Source organism: Natrix helvetica, assembly GCF_964273705.1.
Source record: "Natrix helvetica genome assembly, chromosome: 1".
NCBI classification, from domain to species: domain Eukaryota; kingdom Metazoa; phylum Chordata; class Lepidosauria; order Squamata; family Natricidae; genus Natrix; species Natrix helvetica.
In genome coordinates, this window is record NC_138548.1 from 117,288,463 (window position 1) to 117,314,219 (window position 25,757).

Consider the following 25,757-nt stretch of genomic DNA (forward strand, 5'->3'; position numbering starts at 1 on the left):
CTGCTTTGAGCAGGGGTTGAACTAGAAAATCCCTTCCAGCCTTATGATTCTATAAAGGCTGTATGTTTTGTTTAAATGATTCTAATGTAGTTCTCCTTTTATGTTTAACTTTGATATTGACGGAGTTCCCCGTTTTACAGAGTTATTTGTTATGATTAGGAGCTCTAGAACTGATGTCACGCTCACATGCTGGCTAGGCTCTTCTCCCTGGATTTAATGGGGGCCAAGCATAGCTGTTATATAGTAGTTTTAAACTTGTCATGGATCTGCCTTCAAATGCCCTGCTGGCATGAGTTTGGAGGAGGAGGGTGAGTTTGAGTTGGCAGAGGAAAGCACGGAGCTGAGTGTTTGGGGATTGGGGCTCAGAAAGTGCTATTTTGGTGGAGCAACCTCAATTGGGTCGATTGGGCGAGCAACAGGTTGAAGCTAAGTTATTCAAGGCATGCAGCAAGTTAGCCAGGCTTGTCTCCTGGCCAGTCTTCAGGTGAGGACTGGGAGCAACTACCACCAGTTAGCAATGAAGAGGAGTTGGAATCCATACCTCCTCCCAATCCAAGGACAAGTAGAGCAGAGTGGAGACAGGCACAATGCCAGTGAACTAGACTACTCACAAGAAGGCAAAGTCACCGCTTATGTAGGACTGTACCAGTATTGCCTTTTAATCCTGATCTGAGGACTTGAGCAGTGCTAGAGCAACCTACCCAGTTCTGTGCCTTGTGTGCTTGTGCCGTATATCCTGACTCATTCGACTCGTGAACTGTTTTCCTGGACTTCATGTGTGCCCACTGGACTTAGTTACTCAGTGATTTTTGCTGTGCTGAGCTCTGGATCTGAATCTGTGAAATGAGGACCTGTGTGTGTGTGTGTGCGTGTGTGTGTGCGTGTGTGTGTGTGTGTGTGTTGAATAAAAACCTATAACCTCTTGATGTGTGGGGGGGAGGGAGCATAAAACCTGTGAAGATCAATAATTTCTCTATTTGAAACATCAAAGCCAAAACCAGAATAAATAGCTACACAAAAAAGAAGGAAGGAAAACACATAGTGGATAAAAAATATAATACCAGTAAGTAAAGGATTTACAGTAATAATAATATTTAAAAAGAGTTCTTCCATTCATTTCTTCATTAAATGTATACAGTTAGATTTATATTGTCTTAAGAAAATTCTCCATAAAATTCAAAATATTAGTACTGATACTGTTTGTCATTGTTCCAAAAGCAAAAGTACCTGCTTATGTTTTGGAAATGTATCCTCGGAGAGGCAGTTGTATTATCACAAACATACATACTCTCTTCAGTTTCCCCAAGAACTGAATGTTTATATCTATCTTTCTTTTCCCATAAATAATTGTAACTTTTGGGATTTATACCTGCAGGCTTAATGGGAAGGGCATGACCAGAGACTGCAGCATGGATCTTGCAGACGTATTTTGGGGAAACCAGAAATTGAAAGAGTTAAAGTTGTATCTCTACAATATGGATGACAAAACAGCGAATATGCTGTTTTGGGGGCTTCTACACAGAAACTGTAAAGTAGAAAAACTATGGTAAGTGATCCAGGGAGAGGCAGTTCAGTTGCTAAACATAGCCTTATTCTCCTCAATTCCTACAACAATGTAGCCCATGCTTGTTCTCCTGTGCGCCACTTGGCCATGCCCCTCTGGGTGGTCTAGTTCAGTTTTTTAACTCAGTCCAGCCTTGGAGAGTCACAAATAATTTTTCTCTAGGCAAAAATTATTTAAGTGATTGGTGGTTTTTTCTTTTTGACTAGAATCTGTAGCTGAATATTTTTAGGCTTACTTGAATTGTGGATTAATGGAGGTGAGTGCACTGGTTTCCCCAGTCCGCCGGCTAGAACTGCCACTACCCTGAGATGATTAACTGGCAGTAGAGTGGTCAACGGTTGTTGTTGTTTTCTTTGGCGTTGGCGAATGGAATTGTCGGTTCCTGTACTGCGAGCTTCCTCAGCAGCTGGAGTTACTGTCTGATCACTAGGACTAGCCTCTTTTCGCTGCGCAAGTCCTGGCGAGGATCGTGGAGTCGGTACGCTGCTTCTGTGCCACCTTATTGTGTCTGGGCTTGCAGGGGCTGCGGCCAGTTTTCCGTTCAGAATTTTTGTGAGCCAGTGTGCCATTCCCGCTCTGCTCTGTGTCCGCTTTTTGTATTTTGCGTCATTTTATTTTAGTGGCAGCCACCATTTTGAAGCCTTCTGCTTACTGAGGTGACCGTTTCTTTTGGCACCAGGAAGTTGAGTGCTGGGTTCGCGCCTTTGCGCAGCTTGTGTCTGCTCGGTGCGGCACAGTTCTCAGAGTTTCCTCAGGGAAAGTCTTCTCATCGTTCCTGTCCACTTGCACTGTTCAGACTGGCTAGAGCCTAATTAGAGGTTTGGAGTTGGCGGGCAGCAGTTATTTGCTCCACCAACATATTTAATTGCGTGCAGTTTTGCGGAGTTTTGGCCTCCCTGATCCACAGGGCCTTTCTACTAATTCCGCTCTTCATACAATAAGAGCCACATTCTGTGGTGGGCTACCCCTAAGATGGCTGATCACTCTATATCGGAGAGCAGTACTGGGGCAGAGGTTTCCCCAGAATCACAGCCCACATCGGGGATTTCCAGTGCTAGGGAGGCCAGGCCTATCATCAGGGGCACTTCTTCCCGATCCCGGGGAAGCTGGTCAGTGGTTTCGGCCACTTCTGCTACAGCTGATAGGGAGGCAAGGAAAAGGCAGAAAGCCTTGGGGAAACCGCCCTCCAAGTCCTCCAGAAGGACACATGATAGCAACTCCCCTCCGGCTTGGCATTGGAGACTCTATTCTCCCACTCACAGCCTGTTCACCTCCCCAATCTGCAGGCTAATCAGGAGTGTCCTCCTGATATGGCCATTCCCCAGGGATTAGCTGAAGAAGTTGGATTGGGGCCTGCTTCCCCATCCGGCCTTTCAGGAGTGGGGCTGCTTTCCATTCCTGCACCAAGGTGATGGTCATCCACATGATTCAGGTGACCAGTCCTTCCACCACGCGGATTTATAATGCCACCTGGGCTGCATTCTGCAGATGGTGCAGATCTCATCACATAGTTTCCAGATCAGCTTCTGTACCACAAGTATTGGACTTCTTTTAAGATAGGGATAGGGTTCTGACTCCTAACACTCTGCATCGTCAATTGGCTGCCTTATCTACAGTACTCTAGGTCGGTGGGGGCCAGACTCTTGCTCATCATCCTCAGGTGAGAACCTTCCTAAAAGGGGTGGTGAACCTCAGACCTCCAGCAGTTCATCGCTTTCCCAACTGGGAGTTGCCTATCATATTACAGGCCCTCACATCTGAGCCATTCAAACTGCTCTGCACCATTAGTCTATGAGTACTTTCCTCATGGCCATCACCTTGGCCAGGAGGGTATCGGAACTGGCAGCCCTCTTGGTTTGCCCAGATCTCTGCATTTTTCATACTGACAGTTGTAAACTTCTGTCCATGACCGACACATCCATGCGAGAGAAGATGGCACCACATTGATGTAAGGAGGGCTCTACACCGGTATGTCAAGCGAACAGCAGCTTTCAGGAAGATAGAATCGTTATTCGTCACCTTTCAATCAGTGACCATGGGTCAGAAGCTAACCTCTATCACAGTGGGGCGTTGGTTAACGGCTTGCATCGCCCAAGCACATGAGATCCATGCCAAGCCGGTACCCAGGCATATTACAGCCCACTCCACTCAGAGTGCGGCTACCACCGCTGCCTGGGCAACACAAGCTTCCGTGGAGGAGATATGCAGGGTGGCGACTTGGTCATCTCCATCGCCCATCATCAAACATTATAAACTGGACATGTTTGCCTCCTCGGTGACATGTACTGCAGAGGGTCATTGAGGTTCCTGAGACCCTGGGCCAATCCAGTACCTGCCTTTAGATCCATATGCTTTGGCATATCCCATGCTTGGATTCTCCAAGCGGTGCACAGGAGAAAGACCATTGGCTTACCTGAACGGTCGTTCTATGTGCACCGCGGGAGAATCCAACCCCATCCTTGGGCAGTTTGGTCCAGGGTCTCTGGGGAGGCCTTACCTTCTAGTTGTGTTTTTCAGAACTTGCCTTATTTCCATCTCTCAGATCAGCTGCGCCTTTGTAAAAAACTGAACTAGACCGCCCAGAGGGGCATGGCCAGGACTTTTTTTTAACTCTGTCTCAAGGCAAATGAACAAAGTTAAACCCATGCTTGGATTCTCCCGTGGCACACATAGAACGACCATTCAGGTAAGCTAACTGTCTTTTCTTAAGAAATAATTTTAATTCCTTTGAATCTTTTTTTATAGGCTTAGTAAAGAGTTGACTGAATCCTGCAGCTGGCGTGTTGCAGAACTAGTTAGGAAAAGCCAGACATTAAAACAGTTATGGTTGGTGCTAGGTTGTCCAAATGATCAACGATTCAAAATGATATGTGAGGCGCTTCAAGATCGACACTGTAAAGTAGAAGAGCTCTGGTGAGCAATCATGTTTCATTTTTAGTTTGATGTACATAACTTTCTCTTGAATTCTGGAAAAGTATTTAAGGAAAAGGAATTAAAGGTTTGATGTATAACCACATTATCTTCACTTACTTGTGTTTTTTAGATAGAATTCTATCTAAAAATAGTCAAAAGGGCATTAAGATGACCTCCAAGATTTACTAGGAGATTTAAGAGCTGTGTCTCTTCTGACTGCAAAGATACCTTCTTAGCTGTTAAGTGCTGAGAATCTGTCTGAAGGACTTCTTTTTTCTGAGATCTGTTTCTGGAGAAATAAACTCAGTAATTTATAAATATTCTGCCAGTTTTGCCGTCATAATCACTTCAGCCTACTTTGCTACACTGTATGCAGTGAGGAGGAAGAATGGGAATTCAGGGAAGGGGATTGACAGGATGACAGGAACCAGAGGTGCCATTCTGAAACAAACTGGTGGAACAGACTGGCAGATCCAAATGTGAATATGGAATGCGGAAGTCTACCAAAGAGGCACCAAACCTCTTTGAATACTAGGGAAGATTTATGAAGAGTCAAGGGGGAGGGTCTGGGAGAAAGGGAAAAATCAGGATTTATGCAGAAATAGTCAGTTCCAGCTTTGCTTACACTGTAAACATTTGTTTACTAGCTTCCTTTAATACAGTAATGATCTGTAGAAGAGCTATAATGGTGTAGTGGTTAGAATGCAATAGTGTAGGCTACTTCTGCTGACTGCTGGCTGTCTGCAATTTGGTAGTTTGAGTCTCACCAATCTCAAGGTTGATTCAGCCTTCCATCCTTCCGAGGTCGGTAAAATGAGGGCGCAGATTGTTGGGAGCAATATACTGACTCTGTAAACTGCTTAGATAGGGCTGTAAAGCACTGTGAAGCAGTATATAAGTCTAAGTGCTATTGCTATTACTATCTTCAAAACTTTCTTATACTTACAATTTTGGGAATCTGCTTTAATATAATATTGGCTTGTGAAATAGTTGCTAATCTACATTGAAAAATTTAATTTCCATCTTACTTTCAAGAGCTATGTACTGTATATTACTTTGATTATTATTGGCACTGAATAATTTGGACTTACCAGATTTCCAGGAAAGCAGTGGCAAAATCAGCATTCGTCTCTGGACAAGAAGAGGGCTTAAGATTGCTCCCAAGCACTCTAGTCTCCCCATGAGGAGACCATAAGATAAAGGTCTCTGGCGAGCTTCAAGAGCTGGATGCTAAGCAATTGCTACCTTTGTCCAAGGACACAAGGTTCACAAACTTAATCATTTCTGGAAATTGCTTGTTATCTGCTTTGTATTAGAAACCTTCAGAATAGTATGTTTCTTTATACTGATTGTTTTTCAATCCTAAGCAAAATAGGGTTTATGTAAATGTAGGCAATAAAAAATCTTATTTCTTATTTTGGAATAACCACAAAAAGGTAATGAGAATGTTGACTTTGGAAAGTTATATACAGAGTAAAGGTCCAGATGGATCTGAAATAAAAAAATGAAATTAATTATTAAGATGGGAGAGGCAGTTCTGTTATCAGCAAATACGTAACTATATTCTCCATATTCTCTTCAGTTCCTTAAAGACTATAGTTTATGTTTATTTTCCAAGAAATAATAGTAATTTGGGGGGATTCATACCTGCAGGTTTTTTGGAAAATGCTTGACTGACTCTTGCAGCTGGCATCTTGCAAGAGTACTCATGAACAGCCAGATATTGAAAAAATTATGGTTGTGGGTTGAGGATTTACCTGCCGGAAGGGTGAACATTCTGTGTAGGGGGCTTCAACACCCAAAATGTAAATTAGAAAAACTATGGTAAGTGATCATTGTTTCTTTTTAAATTTGATGTGTGCTATTTTCTCTTGACTGTTTCTCTTTTGAAAATATATCCAGGGATAGGCAGTTCAGTTGCCCTATATAACCATGGTCTCTTCAGTTCTTATAATACTACACACAGCAAGGAACAAACAATGGAGGAAAAAGCAAAAGGACTAGAGACAAGTCTAGCCACTGAAACTTAAACAACAAAATAAGGAATTCCAATTAAAAGAAAAAGATTGCAACCAAATTGAACACCATAAGGAACAATTAACTAACACAAGAACGAACCTTTAAAAATAGACCAGTGGCAACATGTCACTCAACGAAGGAAACAAATCAAACCTAGTCCAGTCTTCTCCAGCCTCACTGGAACCAAACAATTTCATACCCTCCCCTTGGAAGAACATGTGCACATATCCACAATATGAGATAAAACCCATGACTTGTCTAATAAAGAGGACGGGTGGCATAACAGTAATCTTCCAATATTTGAGAGGCAGTCACAGAGAAGAGGGCATCAACCTATTCTCCAAAACACTTCAAGGAAGGACAAGAAGTAACAGGTAGAGGATTATTAAAGAGAGATCCAACCTAGAACTAAGAAGAAATTCCCTGACAGTGAGAACAATTAATAAGTAAAAATGCTTGCCTCCAGAAATTGTGGGTGCTCCATCAATGGAGGTTTTTAAAGAGATTGAACAGCCATTTCTACAGAATGGCATAGGGCTGGCGAACCTATGGCATGCATGCCACAGGTGGCACGCGGAGCCATTTGTCAGGGCTCACGAGGCATTGCCCTGTCAGCTGGCCAGCTCCAGAGGCTTTATAGGAGCCTGGGGAGGGTGAAAACAGCCTTCCCACCCCCCAACCCCCGGAGGCCCTCCCGAAACTTCAGGAGCTTCCCTGAAGCCTACGGAGCTCAAAAAACCGGCTCTATGGGCAAACTGGAAGTTCAGGAATGGACTTCCGGTTTGGTTGTAGGGCTGGTTTTAGCCCCCTGGGGCCTTCAAGGGCCTTCCGGAGGCTTCCCTGAAGGCTCTGGAGGGCAAAAAACGACCCTACGAGCATACCAGAAGTCACTTCCAGTTTGTCCATAGGGCCATTTTTAGTCCTCCAGAGCCTTCACGGAACTTCAGGAGGCCCCCCTGAAGGCTCCGGAGGACTAAAAACCGTAAGTCCGTGCCTGAACTTCCGGTTTGCCCCTAGGGCCGATTTTTGTGCTCTGGAGGCTTCAGGGAAGTTCCTGAAGCCTCTGGAGACATCCGGGGGGGGGACTGTTTTCGCCCTGCCCAGACTCTTATAAAGCCTCTGGAGCCTGGGGAAGGCAAAAAAAGCATGCAAAAAATGGGGGGGGGAGCGCTGGCCATGTGTGCATGCGTGCTGGGGGTTGCGCATTGCATTATGGGTGGGGCATGCCCACACTCCCCCTTTTGGCATGCAAGCCAAAAAAAGTTCGCCATCACTGGAATAGGATCTCTGCTGAGAGAGAGTCAAAGACTTCCAGGTGTCCTTCCAACTCTGTTACTTTGTATTGTGTAAATTAAATAAATGTAATTGTGTGTTCGTGTGTGTGCTCTTTTCTGTAGTATTCATGAAGGATTTCTGTCCAAGTCATCCAGCAGTGATTTTATAGAAGTACTTAAGAGATTAAAAGAGTTACAGTTATTTCTCTGCCGTCTAGATGAAAAAGTAAAGGAAATGCTGTGTAAGGGGCTCCAACATCCAGACTGCCAAATAAAAAAACTAAGGTGAGTGATCACTGTTTCTTTGTTAATTTGATATACTTTCTCTTGACTGTTTGTGCTCTGGAAATATATTCAGGGAGAGGCATCATTTGCCATATGTAGCCATACTCTGCAATTCATATAAGAATACAGTCCATGCCTGTTTTTGAAGGAATAATCGTAATATTTTGTACTTTTTTGCTACAGGCTTGAGGGACAGTTCCTGACAGAATCCTTCTGTAGGTCTTTTGCAGAAATACTGAGGAAAAAAACGAGATTGAGAGAGTTGGATTTATTAACCAATAACACAAATAACATAGCAGTGGAAATGTTATGTGAGGGACTCAAACATGCAGACTGTAATGTAATAAAACTAGGGTGAGTGATCAGTGTTTCTTTTTCGGTTTGATATAGGTTACTTTCTCTTGTGTGTTTGTCTTCCAGAAATATAACCAGGGAGTGAAGACATTTGCCATATATAACCACATTTTCTTCAATTTCTACAAAACACAATCCATGCTTGCGTTTCAAGAAATAATTGCAGTATTTGCACTTTTCCTTACAGACTTGGTGGAGAGTTTCTGACTAAATTTTTCAGCAGTCATCTTTCAGATGTATTCAGGAAATGTCAGAGATTAAAAGAGTTAGAGTTGTTTCCCATCAACAATATTGTTGGTGTAGTGGATGTGCTTTGTGAAGGTCTCAACCATTCAGACTGTAAATTAGAAGTGCTACGGTGAGTAAGCAGTGTTTTTTAATTTGATTTATGTTATTTTTCTTAAATGATTCTATTCTGGAAATATAGCCACAGGGAAGCAATTTTAATACACTATATAATCATATTATCTATGGGCGTTTCAAGACTAGAGTTCATCTTTCTTTTCAAAGATGTCATTCTAATTCAGGCTTTGTTAAGTGTCTGTCAAAGAGCCACAGTAGGGATCTTGCTGAAGTACTTGGGAAAAACAGTCACCAAGAAAGTTAGGGTTGTTTGTCCATGTTAGGGATGAGAAAAAAATAGAAGCACTGTCAGGAAATTGCATAGCAAGTGTCCTAATAAAGTCAGAGACACTGACCTGAACTTGTAGTTTTATATAAATAAATATATGTTACATCTATATTTACAGCAAACAAGTTAGTCAGGCAAACAGGAACACCACGAGGTAAATCACAGAGCACACAGAGGAAAAAGGTGGAAAAACAGGAAAACTTAACACCCATAACAACCAATCACAGCTTAATTGCCTCACACAGGATCCATCTCTCTTCCACCAATCAGCTCTAACTGTGTGTTTTGACTCATTATATAACCGCCACTGATCCAGCTACTAAATTTAAATAACACCCCTCCAATTTATAGCTTTACAGTATTTAAATCAAGTTGTTTCATAAGATCCTTGTGTTTCTGTGTACCTAATTGCTTTGTTATGAGATCAGCCGAATTATGTTCGGATGGACAATAAATTAGGTGTATTACATTTTTTTTCACTGCTTCTCTGACTTTACAATATTTTATGTCAACATGTTTGTTTCTGGTTTTTACTCTCATCTTTTGCCATCTGTATACATGTTATGCTGTCTTCAAACACTGGTATAGCTCTTTTCACTTCAATATCCAAATCCTTCAACAATTATATATTTTCTTCTTTTGACTTAGGACATACATCCTTCTTGTAGTTTCTTTATTTCTACTCCTAAATAGTTCTTTATTTATCTTTACATTTCTTTTGTTCTGCCGTAGGCAAATTCAATATTTCCCAGTAATTTTGAAGCTCACAAAAAATGCCACATACCTTCACTTAATCAATTGTGAATCTTTCTGAAGAAACACCTTTGTTTGATCTTTCAGACTTCCTTGAAATAAATTGACCCTGCTTCACTGTAATCTCAATCTCCAAGCATTGCTCTGAGCTACCTTCAGATCCTGAGACTCTCCCAGATTTTTGCTCAACATTCCTGTGTCAATTCTCATCTATTGGAGATCTCTGACTAACAGGCATTAAAATTTGGCCCGAACTGGCCCGAACCAGTAGCATTTCACCCCTGGTATACAGTACTTCTGATTTCCCTCTTTGCAAATAGTACAATCCAAATAGTTGCCACAATATTTTAAATTCAAACCTACAGTGTCTGATGAGCGCCAGGAAGATCCTGGCTGACAAGTCATTGTTGTGGGGGTCTTCGAACTGGAATCGTCCTGAAGGGATGGCAAAGAAGGAGCTGTGTCTCCTTACCTTACCTTACCTTTATTTCGATTTTTATACCGCCCCCTCTCCCCAAAGGGACTCGGGGCGGTGTACAGTCAGATGAAAGGGACTCGGGGCGGTGTACAGTCTCGAGCAAAACTGGTTCCTTGCAGGTCAGAGGCAAGCTCTATGATCCGGCAGCAGGGGTGGCGGACATTGTAAAATGTCCACTATGAAGCTGGGGCATCCGGAGTAAGTAAGGAGTGGTGTTTGGAAAAAGTGTGGAGATCGGGTGAGAAGATTTAATAACCTACTGATATAAAATTTTGAATTGGGAATTGGGAGAGAATTTTGTGGTTTGGAAACAGCAATAACAGATAAATTGGGAGCTTCACGGAAAGGAAAGAAAAAGAAAAAATGGTAGTTTAAACTATCAAAGCCCAAAGAGTACTGTCGGCTTCAATAATTTGGAGGCAAATATGAGAAACTACTAGCCCACCGGAATAAAAAACCTTTGAATTTGGACCTGGAAAGATTGCATTTTTAATAGAGATTAATTGGCAATTGGGAACTTCATGGAAAGAATGGAAAAAATGGTGGCTAAAATACCAAGATCAAGGCGATTTGCTTTGTTTTAACATGTTCACTCTAATTCATTGGAGGTGGAAAACAACAAAAAGAAGAATTAAGAAGAAGCTTTATCTCTCTCCTGTTATTATTTTTATTGTCTGGATTTAAAACTTAAAAACCGTACTTTTGAAAGATATTGGATTAAAAGAACTAAGGAGCTGAGCCATTTAATCAGAAGGAAGGAAGGGCTACTTGGTGGAAACTAAGAAAGCAAAATTTAAACATTAGACCTTGATGTGGAGTGGAATGGTGAGAACTTTTAGGGAGGCTTTGTTTTTATACAGGCTGTTTGGTTTTGTCGCTCTGCAGTTATGGAAGAAAGGCAGACCTTTTGTGTGTGTGCTAAAATGGAATATCTGAATTGAACTAGAATTGGAAAATAAGAAAAAATTGTGGAACAAATTGTAACCATAATGAATTTAGATACATTTTAAAAGAAAAAAATTGCAAATTGTTAACGGAACTATGGAGAGTTGGGAAATCAAAGAAATATGTGAGATTATAAAAGATATGCATGAGTCACTAAAGTTAAACAGAGATGTTAAGTTAGATATTAAGGAGTAACAAGAAATAAACAAGGAAGAAGAAGGAAAGGAAAGTGGAATTATAGAAAAAGTAATAGAAGGAAAGGAAAATAAAAAACACAAATGATTTCACTGGGTTCGAGAGTGGTGCAGGAAAAGCCGAAAAGAGAGAGTGTGTCCCAACAAAGAAAGGAACACGGATTAAAGAAGAAAGGAAAGGAAATGACCAGTCAGACATAGAGAAGGAAGAAGGGAGGAAGTATGCCACAAGTATTGCTCTCTACATGGGGCTTCCCTTGAGATGCACTCGAAGACTGCAGCTGGTCCAGAACGCGGCCGTGCGGGTGATTATGGGGAGTACGAGATACTCCCATATAACACCTCTCCTGCACGAGCTGCACTGGCTTCCTGTGGTCTATCGGGTGCGTTTCAAGGTATTGATTACCATCTTCAAAGCGCTCCATGGCACAGGACCTAGCTACTTGTGGGATCGCATCCTGCCCCATACATCCCTACGACCAATTCGCTCTCACAGAGAGGGACTTCTCCGGGTGCCGTCCACTAAGCAGTGCCAAAGGGCGGCGCCCAGGAGTAGGGCCTTCTCTGTGATGGGCCCAGCCCTCTGGAATGACCTCCCCCCGGATATTAGGATTACCACCGACCTCCGCTCCTTCCGTTCAAAACTCAAGACCCACCTTTTTCAACTAGCAGGCCTGGCTCAACCATAGTTCCATTTTATTCCCCCTGGCAATTTTTAAACTTATAATCTCTATTGGGGTTTTAATTTAACTTATTTTAATATTTATATATTGTATTGTGTTTTATACCTCCTCTGTATTGTACAATGTGTAATTTTTATAATATGTGTTTTATTTATTGTACGCCGCCCCGAGTCCCTTTGTGGAGAGGGAGCGGCTAACAAATTTAATAAAATAAATAAATAATAATAACTAAACAAGGAAACACACAATAATAAAGGAAAAAGGGAAATAAGGCAAGGAGACAAAAGATAACTCTGAGGAGGGCATACTGAATGGCACAGCAGAGGGTGATAAAAAAGACTTAGAAGGAAGGATACATAAAAAATAAAAAGAAGTTTGGAGATTAGGATAAAAGGCTCACTAGAAAGAAGTGGAAAGGATAGAGAAAGAATGAAAACTTGATAGGAGAGATGAAGAAGGGAAACATATACATATATAAAGTAGTAACTATACTAATTATATCTAGAATTTTATATGCGGAGAATATAAGTGAGATATATGTTGTTTGTTTTTCTTATATGATGGTTTAAGTTGAATTGAAAACCTGGTACACGTACTGTAAAACCAATTTACCAATACATGGTACATATATTGTTCCTTGCCCCTATATGATAGAATGATTACCATTTACCAGACTTACATATTCCTGGGCAGCTGATCCCACACTGGAAAAAAGTTTGGGTTATTTACAATATGCTTACTTGCTTCACTAGTGGTGTTGCGGGGTGGGGACTGCAGTGGGGGGATGCACTCTCACCTGTCTCTCCCCCCATTGGCCCTGGAGGCTGCTACTCCTGCCACCACTTCCCTTCCCTCCAGTCTGCAAGGCCCCAAAACCTGGGTAGCAGCCACAGTACTGTTTTAAAAAATCTTGCATTGTACACTACCCCCCCCCCACACACACACTGACAGCCTCTGTGATCACCCATCACCAATCACATGGTGACCCTGCAGCACCATTGCTTCTGCCTGTCACCCAGTTGTCTGGGGGCTATTTATCTCAGGCAGCCAAAGGCCTGGGTCAAATAGTGTCTGGGCGAATGGGCAGGGACAAAGGGCCAGGGGCGGAGGGCCAGTGATCCACTGGCCATGGGTGGGGAGAGCCAGCGGAGGAAGAAAGCTGACTGCAAATGGTCTGAGGTGGGTGGCTGAAGGTGAAGGAGGCGTGGCCAAGGGTCCATGACTAAATATCCTAAATCCTAAGTATTATCAAGGGAACTCAGTACAACCAGTGACGTGCGGTCAGTAGAGGCAAGGAAGGCAGGGCCTCACCTCTCTTCATGGAATAATAGTATATAATATTATATACTATATATATATAATATTATATACATCCGTCCAGCCGCGCCTGGGAGCTGCGGAGGCAGAAATGTTGTCGGCGCCTCCGGATGACGAACCAGTCGCTTGCCGGGAGGCCGACAACATTTCTGCCTCCGCATCTCCCGGGCGCGGATGGACGAAGGTAGCCAGAATGGCGCCGAGGCACTCCGGTGGACGAGTGACCGAAGATCTCGCCGGACTGCTTCGGCGCCATTCTGGCTACCTTCGTCCATCCGCGCCCGGGAGATGTGGAGGCAGAAATGTTGTCGGCGCCTCCGGATGACGAACCAGTCGCTTGCTTTCGTCATCGGGAGGCCGATAACATTTCTGCCTCCGCATCTCCCGGGCGCGGATGGACGAAGGTAGCCAGAATGGCGACGAGGCAGTCCGGTGGACGAGTGACCGAAGATCTCGCTGCCTCGCTCGCTCGCTCGCTCGCCGGACTGCTTCGGCACCATTCTGGCTACCTTCGTCCATCCGCGCCCGGGAGATGCGGAGGCAGAAATGTTGTCGGCGCCTCCAGATGACGAATCAGTCGCTTGCTTTCATCATCGGGAGGCCGACAACATTTCTGCCTCCGCATCTCCCGGGCGCGGATGGACGAAGGTAGCCAGAATGGCGCCGAAGCAGTCCGGCGAGCGAGCGAGGCAGCGAGATCTTCGGTCACTCGTCCACCGGACTGCCTCGGCGCCATTCTGGCTACCTTCGTCCATCCGCGCCCGGGAGATGCGGAGGCAGAAATGTTATCGGCCTCCCGATGACGAAAGCAAGCGACTGGTTCGTCATCTGGAGTCGCGGACAACATTTCTGCCTCCGCATCTCCCGGGCGCGGATGGACGAAGGTAGCCAGAATGGCGCCGAAGCAGTCCGGCGAGCGAGCGAGCGACGCAGCCTGATCTTCGGTTGCTTCCAGAGCCGGAGCGGGATGGAGCAGCCACCGCCTTGGAAGTGAGTCGCGTGGACGGAGCTTTGGGGCTGAGGAGAGAGGCAGGGACGGAGGGAGTGGGGGGAGAGGAGCCGCCCCCCTCACCCCCCAGGCAATGGGGAAAGCTTTCCCGAAATGGGGGGGGTGTCGCGGGAAATAAAAAGGGCGCGCGCTGGGGGGGACGAAGGAGGCTTTGGCGTGCCTTAGAGGCGGGCGGGCAAGCAACGAAAGGAGCAGCGAGGGCGGGCGGTGGCTGCAGGCGGCAAGGCTTGAGCGGGGTGAAAGGGACTGGTGCCGGTGGAGGAAGCAATGCTACGCCGCGGTCCCCTTAATGTTCACTCAGGAAGGCGGAGTGGTCTGCACATGTGGTCTGCACACGTGGTCCCATTCCCCGCCTTCCTGATGACGTCACCAGCCTCCCCAGCCATAACCCTCACCGCACGTCACTGAGCACAACGTATACTTTGTGCGCTTCTGAAAACATCATTCCTCGCTTTTCTAATTTAAGGAAGGTTTCCTCATAAACTGGAGGTGATCTAACAAACTTTCTTCATACTTTAGCCTTGTTCTATAAAGTGATCTTGTGAGTGTTATTTTGCTGCTTTCAGTCTCTCTTATATAAATTCTGTGTAAGCTAAGCCAGCATTCTCTAGCAGATGATAGTCCATTCATATGTGTTGCTTTTCTGACAAGCACAAAATTATGTTAGCTAGTGCTTTTTCATTTTGCCTTTCCCCTCCTCACTAAGATTTGCTAAAAGATTGCTAACCACTTGTCCACAAATCCACCTCTGCAAAAACATCTCCAATATCAGCTGTGGAAGTCATATTTTTCTATGGAACTTCAGGGCTGCCTAATTTAGTGCCTGAGGAAATGGCCGGGGGGATTTGCATGGAATAAGTGAAGATATATAGCTATAACAACATTCTTTTCTCTGAGAGTCAAGGACATTCAGCCTGCACCTGAATAGGAGTCAGAGGTGGTATGCTGCCAGTTTGGACCAATTCCGGAGAACCAATAGTGGTGGTGGCGTGAGCCTCCGCCCACCCACTTGGACATCATCAAGGCACATCTGCACATGCATAGAAGGCATGTCTGCGCGCTCCCGCTACCGAACCAGTAGTGAAGAAAATAGAATGTCATTACTGATAGGAGTGATTTGGAACCCTGGAATCCAACTTTAGTCTCCATGAGAGATAATTTGTCTCATTAAGACAAGCCATTTCTATAACAGATAGCATTGTGCTGTCTTTACAGACCAATTGTCCTCAACCTTCCTCAGGTTCATGAAGAAACTGTTACCTCAGAGAAACTTACTATTGGTGCTTCAGGGCACTTCTGAGCCAATAACCTGTCAGGGAATTGTGCAGCAGGTGTCTAAATAAAGTCAGTGATGCTGTCACAAACTTGTGGTTATGTGTGTGTGTGTGTGTGTGTGTGTGTGTGTGTGTGTGTGTGTGTATTTACATCTATTTTTACAGCAAACAAGATAGGCAAATAGGAGCACCATGAGGTAAATCACATGCACTCAGGTGGGAAAACAGGGAAGCTCCTCCTTTATACCCACAGCAACCAATTACAACTTAGATTGCCTCATGCAGGAGCCAACAGTCTTCCACCAATCAACTATAACTGTTCTGACTCAGGGTACAACCCCTATTTTTCCAGCTATTAAATTTGAAAATGTTAATAAGCACTGTGTGAAGGGGTCAAACATGGAGAGCGATTTATGTAGGTGAACAGAATTTTCAGTTAGAAGTGTACAATTATCTCTTGCTAATTGATCTCTTGTAAACATATCCAGGGAGACTACAAATAATGAAATTCCCTCCAGGTTCTTCAAGACCTCTGTTCCTACTTGATTTTAAAGATCTATTTGTAATAATTCTAACCTTTCTTTGTAGGATTAATGGAGAGTACTTAAAAGTACTCTGCGGGCACTCTCTCTCCTTTGGGAAACAGATTGCGAAACTTGTCAATATAAACCAGAACCTACAAGAATTTTATTTGCATGGTGACTGCATTAGTGACTATGAGACGAAGCTGCTCTGTGAAGAACTAAAACATTCAAGGCATAATTTAAAGGAGCTATGGTAAATCATCAGTTTATTCTTTTCTGTTTGATTTCTACATTGTTCATATTATTTCTTAAGTTTTTTAAAATTATGGAGACATTTTAATATAAATTCATAATATCAGAAGTAAAATATTTCACTTCATTTGATTTAATGAAGTGAAATATTTTACTTCTGATATTTTGAACTTATATTTTCCTTGTTAATGAGAATTTATTCACTTATTCCATGTAAGTTTTTTAATCTGCTTGTTTAAGAGAAACCTGTTATTAACTTTTGTCTTGTTTTTATTGAGAATGGTATCGGTATCTTTAATCTAGTTCTTGTAGAAACATAAGCTATAATAATTGAACTGCTGTGGTAATAATTAAAACCTCCAGATCCAGCAGCAAAATTATCACAATTGCATTCTTTCTCTCTTAGAATCACTGAAAAATGTGTTGGCATGATATGTTATGGCCTGATTGCCATGTTTTGATTTTGCTTAGTTTTGGTTGTTACTATTGTAATGAGCTGCCTAGAGTTGTGCTACATAATATGGCTAGTCATAAACAAACAAACCAACAAACCTACAGTAAGTAATGAGACTGGCAGGTGTTACTCTTCATAAAATATTAAAATAAACTGTGGGCTCATTGATGCATTGCGGGGTGGGTGCAGGGTGGGGGCTCCCTCTAACTTTATCCAGTGCCTTCTCTAACACACTGACCTGTTAGCAGGACTGTTTGGGGAGGAGTGATGTAGTGCTCTTAAAGAAGACTATTGAACTCATATTCAAAAGTGGCACAATAGGAGCTAACATATGGGATGAAAGGGTTGTAAACTAGTATGTAGAGCAAAAAAACTGCTAAAGAGAAGGTTTCAGTCCTCCAATCTTGCATCTAATTGGGTCAGTTCTGCTTTAATGGTGTTCAGGATCTCCAAACACTCTAAACCTGATCTTTTGAATCTTTAATTATTGAGCTTTGTTGGGTTTGTTGAAATTAGTTTTCTACAGTCCAAAGAAAAGATCTCATTACCGGTAAGTTTATTTTTCACAAATCTTTTCAAGATAGACATATATAGTGCATTCAGAAAGTATTCAGATCCCCCTCACTTTTGTCAATTTTGTTATGTTGCAGCCTGATTCCACAGTTTCTTTTCTCATCTACTCTCAGTGCCCATAACAAGAAACTGAAAACTGATTTTTAGAAATGCGTAAAATTTATTAAAAAGAAAAAACTGAAATATCACTTTAGCATAGGTATTTAGACCATTTGCAACAACGTGTGAAATTTAGCTCAGGTGCCACCCATTTCTCTTGATAGTTGCTGACATGTTTCTATGTCTTGATTGGAGTCCACCTGTGGTTAATTAAAATGATTGGACAGGATTTGGAAAGGCACATACCTCTCTATAGAAGGCCTCACAGCTGACAATGCATACAATAGCAGAGCAAAAGCCATGAGGTCAAAAGAAGTGCCCGCAGAGCGCAGACCAGGGGAGAAATCCTACCAGTTCGGACCGGTTCAAGAGAACTGGTAGTGGACATTGGGCCTGGGTCGCTGAACCAGTAGGACCGCTGGCTGTCCACGCCCATAAATTGGTCCCCTGGTCGCCACTCCCTTGTCCCGTCCAGTCTCTGCTTTCCACTGTCTCAGCCTGCCTCCCCTACTCCCTTCTCTATGGCCCGCAGTTCTGCTATGCTTGCCTGCCTTCCATGTTGCCTTCCTAGTGTCCCCATGGCCAGTTTGTAAAGGCAGGCAAGCGGAAGGCTGTGTGGAAGGCAGGCAAGCATGTCAGGGCTGGCCGGCGATGGGGAAGGGAGCTAGCAGCCTACTCCCTTCCCTGCAGCCCTGCCATGCTTGCCTGCCTTCCATGCAGCCTTCCCGGTGGTCCCCCATGCCCACTTGCTTTTCAAGATTGACGTCCATCCGGCCCAGCCAGTGGGTGGGTAGGCAGCCCTTGGTGGAGATGCAGCCGCTGCTCTGGAGCTGAGAGGGGCAGTGGTGCTCCAGGAGGGAAGGCAGTGCATATGTGAAGCATCCCCAGGATATCCGCCTGGTGCCTCCCCCCCAAAAAAACCACCACCACCACTGCCCCTCTCAGCCCCAGAGCAGCGGCTGTGTCTCCACTAAGGGCCCGCCTGCCCACCCACTGGCCGGGCCATGCTGGATGCCGACTTTGGAAGGCAAGTGGGCATGGGGGACTGCCAGATGTTAGCGTGGAAGGCAGGCAAGCATGGCAGGGCTGTGTGGAAGGGAGTAGGCTGCTAGCTGCCTTGCCTGCGGCTGACCAGCCCCAACATGCTTGCCTGCCTGCCAGGTGGCTTCCGCTTGCCTGCCTTCACAATCTGGCCAGCAGTGGCAGCAGAGATGACGGAACTGCGCCGCGTCAAGGAGTTCTACTGCAAAGATGTGCCTGGCAGCAGCAGCAGTGGCAGCGGCAGCAGAGCACATCCTGAGAGAGAAAGAGAGAGAGAAAGAAAAAGAGAAAGAAGGAAATAAAGATGAAGAGGAAGAGAGAAAGAGAAAAAGAAAGAAAGGAAGGAAGGGAAGAAAGAGACAAGAAAGAAAAAAGAGAAAGAAAGAAAAGAAAGAAACTGGAAGGAAGGGAGAGAGAGTGAAAAGAAAAGAGAGTCAAAGAAAGAAAGAGAAAGAGAAGGAAAGAAAAAGAAAGAAAGAAAGAAAGAAAGAAAGAAAGAAAGAAAGAAAGAAAGAAGAAAGAAAGGAAAGAAAGAACTTATGACCACAACTGAGCCCAAAATTTTAGTTACTAAGCAAGAACATTGTTAAATGAGTTTCACCACATTTTACAAATTGGCTTCGCCCATCCGGTCACATGACAACCAAGCCACACCCACAGAACCAGTAGGGAACATTTTTGGATTTCTCCACTGGCTCAGACATAGGATTATTGTAGGCACAGATCTGGGGAAGGCTTTTATAAAATTTCCACTGCAATGAAAGTTCTTAAGAGTGACCTCCATAATTCTCAAATGGAAGAAGTGTGGCACAACCAAGACTTTTCCAAGAGCTGGTCACCCAGTCAAACTGAGCAATTAGGAAAGAAGAGCCTTCGTAAGAGAGATGCCCTGACTGAGCTCCAGAGATGTGCCAGAGTTTCAGAAAAAAACCATCACTTCAGCCCTATACCAATCTGGGCTTTATGGTAGAGTGGCTAGACAGAAACACATGAAAGCCTGCTTGGAATTTGCACACACATTAAAAAAAACCTCACCTGAAGGATTCTCAGACTGTGAGGAACAAGATTCCCTAGTCTAATGAAACCAAGATCAAACTGTTTAACTTCAATTCTAAATGTTATGTCTGGAGGAAACCAGGCACCTCTCATCACCTGCTCAATACCATCCCAACAATGAAGCATGATGGTGGCAGCATCATGCTGTGGATATGTTTTTCAGCAGCAGGGACTGGAAGACTCATCAGATTGAGGGAAAGCTGAATGATCACACAGCCAAGACAACACAGGAGTGGCTTAGGGGCAACTCAGTTAATGTCCTAGAGTGGCCCAGCCAGAACTTTGACTTGAACCCCATTGAACATCTCTAGAGGAACCTGAAATGGCTGTCACCTGACAGTCGCCATTCAACCTGACTGAGCTTGAGATAGTTTGCAAGGAAGAATTGTAGAAAATTCCCCAATCCAGGTGTGCAAGACTTGTTGCATCATACCCCAAAAGACTCAAGAACATAATTTCAGCGAAAGGTGCTTCAACAAAGTACTGAGTCTGACTGAAATACTAATGTGATATTTCAGGGTTTTTTTTCTTTTTAATAAATTTATAGGCATTTCTAAAATTCTGCTTTCACTTTGTCATTATGGGGTACTTTCATGAGAAAAAGATTACTTCAACAATGGTGTCGAAGTAAGGCTGCAGCAGAACAAAATTGACAAAAGTGAAGGGGGTCTGAATGCTTTCTGAATGCATTGTCTATGCTATAAGCAGCATATTGGATGAGCACAAGACCATTCTGCTATTTAAAAAATGGCTGCCTTAAAAATAGCAGAGAAATGAGCTGATGATTGCATGAGATCCAAATCATTTCTGTCTAATAGTTTACAAAGTGTGGGGAATTTGGAACAGAAACGGGGGGAAATACCATCCTTGCCACCCCTCAGCATCCATTCCACATGCAAATAACCCCCCCCCCATCATCCAATTGAAAATGTTATGAAGGAAATACAATGTTGCAAAAGACCACAAGACTTAAGCTTTTTAGCCTAAATTGTAAGTATTTACCGATTTCTTAATCATACGAAAACTAGCCCATTCCAGACATTAAAATTCCTTAGACACAGAAAACAGATTCCTTCCTTAACATCAAACCCTTCGGCCAACATCTAGTCAATTATCACACCTTTCAGGGGAAACAACATTTCTTCCCTACAGGCTTCAAATAATTCCAGCCTATATTACTGCCCCGAATCTTTTCATTCTTGGACACCAGTATGATACGCTACAATATTGAATCAACCATCCTTCATTTCAAAAAGTTGTCACGCTTATTTGTGACCTATCTCAGACTTGAACCCAGAACTTCCTCCTAACAAATCATGCAGAGCAACTTGCCATAAATATGTGCAGGATTGGATCTAGAATAGGGCTGTCAAACTCTCGCCCTGCGGGCCAGTTGCATCATGTGCAGGCCATGCCCACCCCAGCTCCGTGAATGGAAAAATGTCACGTGATAGCAACATGATTTGGCAAGTTTGCAACCCATGATCTAGTCTTAATCATATTTAGATAAGATTGACTACGTGGATACAAATTAGTTAGGAGATGTGTAAAAGTGTGATAACTTGAAATATTAAATCCATTCGGTACATTATCATCTTTACCAAATATCACAGATAATATCTTCAATGCTTGGCATATTCTGTTCATGCTCCTGTCCAAACATCTTTGATTGTGGAATTGGGTCTTCCAATAAGCCACACTTGGACTTTGTTTCAGACTCTTACAAACCCCAAATATTGAGCAGATTGGAGAAGCCTGGAAGCCATTTTAATTAAACCGAGACAAAGTAAGGATCTCTCATTAATTCTCTTTGAAAGCAAAACATGTTTAATGTAGCTCAGCCTGATCCAGGACAAGTCAATCTCAATTTTTTGAATTGGAGAGTAACAAATAATTGTAAGTCTGAAATATAAAATTCAATTCAGGTAAACAGATAACATTGCAGATTTTTTAAAGAACCTTCCAGCACCCCATAAAGTCCTGTATATAAAATGCCTATATCAAAACAGTAACACATTTATTGGATCACTATTCCATTTTTCTTTTTAAATTTGATGACATTATTGTTAAACTCCTATTTTCTTTCATACCTTTTTACCTTCTGGATTTGTCCTAAAAGTTTATTACAGAGCCTTAAACAAATGTATTCCTTGAAGTCTTCTAGTAGTAAACTTTTTCTCTTGAATCAAAGTGAGCCTTTGGATCAATCCATCACGGGCTGCTCCACTCGGGACGGCCCTTTCAGCTTATCCATTGTTGGGCCCAGCGCCATCTTGGACAGAGGATGAAATCATGGAAAATATTTTCTTGGCTATTGCTTGGAAGGATCAACTGAGAACCGGGTTGGATAAATTAGGGGGGCAGGGACAATATTTACATTGAGAGATGAAATAAAAACACAAGAAAACTATGACTTTCACCTGATTTGGGAGGGAAATCATGCAGAGCACTTGAGTAATATAGGGACACCAAAGAAGAAAGATGAAATAATTCTTTTCCTAAAATGTATTTTATAGGAATAGCAAATTCTTCTATTGACAATTAAAATGCAAGGGTTTTTTTGACCCATTGATAAAATGTACCTAGAATGAGAATGACAAAATAAAACTTGGAACTATCTTGGCTACATCAGATTATATTTGGAGGTCTGGGTCTGCCCTGGGTCAGATGGGTTCCTGCTCAGTCTGATAGAGAGATTACTGGGGATTTATCTTTTATTGGGGGATTAAAATAAGATTTTCTTTTTCATTATAGGTTGAATGAAAAATGTATTATACAGAATGGAGAATGGATGGACATGGAGCATACGACTTGAGCCTCCCGTGCAAATGTTTTTTCTTCATGGTTGCCTTTTTGATCTATTTTTATTTCTATTAAGAATATGGTCAGGAAGAGTTGGAATTTAATATACACTATATTACCAAAAATATTCTCTCACCCATCCACCTAATCAGACTCAGTTGTGAGCGAATACTTTTGGCAATATAGTATATTTCAAGTGAAATTCTGAAGAGCTTTCTTTCAGCAACTATAATCTGAACTGAGGACTTTTCTCTCTTTGCAGCTGAAAAATGCTGCAAGAATGTAAGCACACAAACTTTTTCAGGGAAATGTCAACAATACATCATTTTTTTTTACATTGTGAGATATCCTCCTTTGAAATCTGAATAAGGGAAGAAAAGATTGATTGATTGATTAGATGCCATTAATAACTCCCAGTGACCACATAGATTGAAACTTTTGTTTTCAACCAAAGAGACTATTTATAGCTGAGTTGAACTGTGGAGTCCTTGTGATCTCTGTGGTTGGTTATTTACTTGCAGATGTTTCGGCTTCTAGCACTGAAGATGTTACCTAGTTAGGTAATGCAATGTCTGCTCCCCCAAAAAAAACAAGTTCAAGGAGCTTTAAGGACTCCACTTTTCTGTTTTATATGATTTACCATATAGCCATGGAGACATTTAATGCTCCCAAGAATTTATTCTAATTTGTAAAATGAGCTATAAATAATCTTATATATTCTTATGTGCATTATAATTCTTTGTAACTTTTTTCACATTATTACTATCAAATTACTGTAGCATTATTACTTTCATATCTGTGTTGTAATGGATCAATAGAGTAACAAGTTTTATTTTAAGAGAATATAGAAAGAGAAGTATGATCCAGCTTTGAAAGTTAGTGTTGTTATTGCTGTGCATATGTAATAATCTCTTTCAATCTCATTCTCTCTTGTTTTTACTCTCTACAAATTCACCCAGCCATCAGGATTCGTAGCAGTTTTATTTCTTGCTTTTGTGGGGTACTGCAACATTATTTCCTTTTATTTCCAATTAAAAAGCTGGTGTCAACACAAGTCTGACATGAATAAAGCATTTAGAAAGACATTTGTGCCATGGATATTGATACAAGATTTCAAAATAGAGAAAGCCAAATGAGCAAAGGGTCAAATAATGGAATGAAGTTTAGGAGTAAGTATTCAATGTTGCAAGCAGTCTGCTGTCAGTGGAAATCCAAAGGGAGAACCCATGAAATTTGGGAGGAAACATCAATAGCTAAGCAGCCATTCAGATAATATAGCAGTATACTTATGTCAGAAAGGGCTGAGCTGAATGGCCAGATATCCTAGTCAGGTGTTAGGACCCCAACCAGAGAAGAGATAGTTACATCAATAGCATTTAGATTTATGTAATGTTCCATAGTGTTTTATAGTACTCTGAGCAGTTTACAAATGACAGCATATTCCTCCTAACATTCTGGGTCCTTATTTTACCAACCATAGAAGATGGATGGCTGAGTCAACCTTGAGCCAGTCAGGATCGAACTCCTGTCTGTGGGCCGAAATAGCCTGTATTACAAGTTCTAACTACTGTGCCACCAGTGCTCCTAGTACCATGTTTCCCCGAAAATACGACCTGTCCCGAAACTAACGCCCTTCCACATATTTGGCGTGGGCAAAAATATAAGCCCATCCCCCCAAAATAAACCCCCTGGACAACCCCCTCTCTGACCAGGCAAAGCACTGCTCACAGACCTAGCGGTATCATGATGGTGCCAAGCCACGGGAGCCGGGGGGGAGGCGCTCATGTTGCTTGGCGTCTTCAGGATACCGATAGGTTGGGGAGTGGCGTTCTGCCTGGCCAGAGGGGGGAGTTGCCGGGCGGCTGTTCCCTTGCAAGTGGGCTCCCGAAGAGCCGGACACAGCCTCAGGGGCGAAGCAGCCATGAGGTAATCACGCTCACAAGCAGCCACCCTGCAAATCCCCTGTCCAGCAGGGCAGAGCGCCATTCACTGACCTAGGGGGTATCACTAAGGCGTCAAGCCATGTGGCGCTCTGCCCACCCCCCCCCCCCAGCTCCCACAGCTTGGCACATTCGGGATACCCCCTAGGTCAGTGCATGGAGCTCTGCCCAGCTGGGGAGGGGGGTTGCGCGAGCGCCTGTTCCGCCCCCAGCCTCACCAAGCTCTTGCGCAGCTCTCCCAGGGCACCGCCGCTGCTCGCCGCCCCCACGCTCCGAGCATAACTTCCAAACTCCAAAACTCGGCTGCTGAGTCATCCAGCATCAGCCGCTCTAGGAGTGCTCTCTATGGTGGGCTGGCTGCTGGAAGACTGTCCGGCTATCTTGAATGTGCCAAGCCACAGGACCTGGGGGGTGGGCATAAGTTGTTCTGTTTTTCTTCCATCTGGACAACTCTTGCCCTTTAGGAACCCACTGAGTGTAGTGGCAGGGATGGTCCCTCTTCCAGGTTAATGGTTGCTGCATGGCCATTTTGGGCCTGGACCATTTAACCATCAAAACTTTACTTTCACTTTTTCATTCCTCCCCACCTTATTCCCCCCCCCCCCACAAATCCCCTGATGAAGTAGTGGAACTGCTGCAGTACTTTCTCTGAACACTTGAGGTTTGTTGGGTTTTTTTCCCCTCACATGGAAGGTATGATTCTGGCATTTGATACCTAGACTCTTCTTTTCCGTTCTCTCTTCTTTCAGTGGTTGGGTCAATCAGTTTTCCCTATAGAAGAAAATAAATAAAGGGGGAGAAAATGGGTCTGTTAGACCGGCAAAGAGAAGACACAGGAAGAGCAGTCCTCATCTGCCCACCCACAGCAAGAGCAAGAAGAGGAGCCCCAGAAATGGGAGGACACAGCAGAAGAAGAATTGGCCACTAAGGACGCAGCAATCTCACAGACCAGAGGGACCACCTGGCTAGTCACTGCTGGAACATCACAGTCTAAGCAGAACCTTCTTAAGCTGGCATAGAGTCTAGTTTGCATCAATGTGAGACGAGAGCTTAATGCAATGTTGAATTAGTCTGTTAATTCAACATTTTTTCTCTTGGGACCCCTATCTACTTTTAAACATCAGGGAGGATCCCAAAAGATCCTCCCTATATATTTTGTTTGTATGGCTTATATTAATACCATGTGAAAAATTAAAATTGGCATATTCATTGCCACTATCATTTCTCCTAATTGTTTGATTGGGTTTTAATATTATGTTATTTTTCAACTGAAACTGGCAAAGAGGTTTGATTTCACAGACACCTAAGAAGGTCTTCTACCTG

General features: G+C 43.2%; 1 protein-coding gene across 1 annotated transcript in view; it reads left to right on the top strand.

Moving 5' to 3' along the window:
- Positions 1-24,161, top strand: part of LOC309400523 (NACHT, LRR and PYD domains-containing protein 12-like) — a 60,370-nt gene extending 36,209 nt beyond the window's left edge. The window contains exons 7-14 of the mRNA XM_081969076.1: positions 1,376-1,546; positions 4,310-4,477; positions 6,131-6,301; positions 7,894-8,055; positions 8,239-8,409; positions 8,597-8,767; positions 16,282-16,470; positions 22,447-24,161. Of these exons, the coding sequence (XP_081825202.1) occupies positions 1,376-1,546; positions 4,310-4,477; positions 6,131-6,301; positions 7,894-8,055; positions 8,239-8,409; positions 8,597-8,767; positions 16,282-16,470; positions 22,447-22,507 (1,264 nt within the window). The 3' untranslated portion in view covers positions 22,508-24,161. The remainder of the gene's footprint in view (positions 1-1,375; positions 1,547-4,309; positions 4,478-6,130; positions 6,302-7,893; positions 8,056-8,238; positions 8,410-8,596; positions 8,768-16,281; positions 16,471-22,446) is intronic.
- Positions 24,162-25,757: the final 1,596 nt, after the last annotated feature.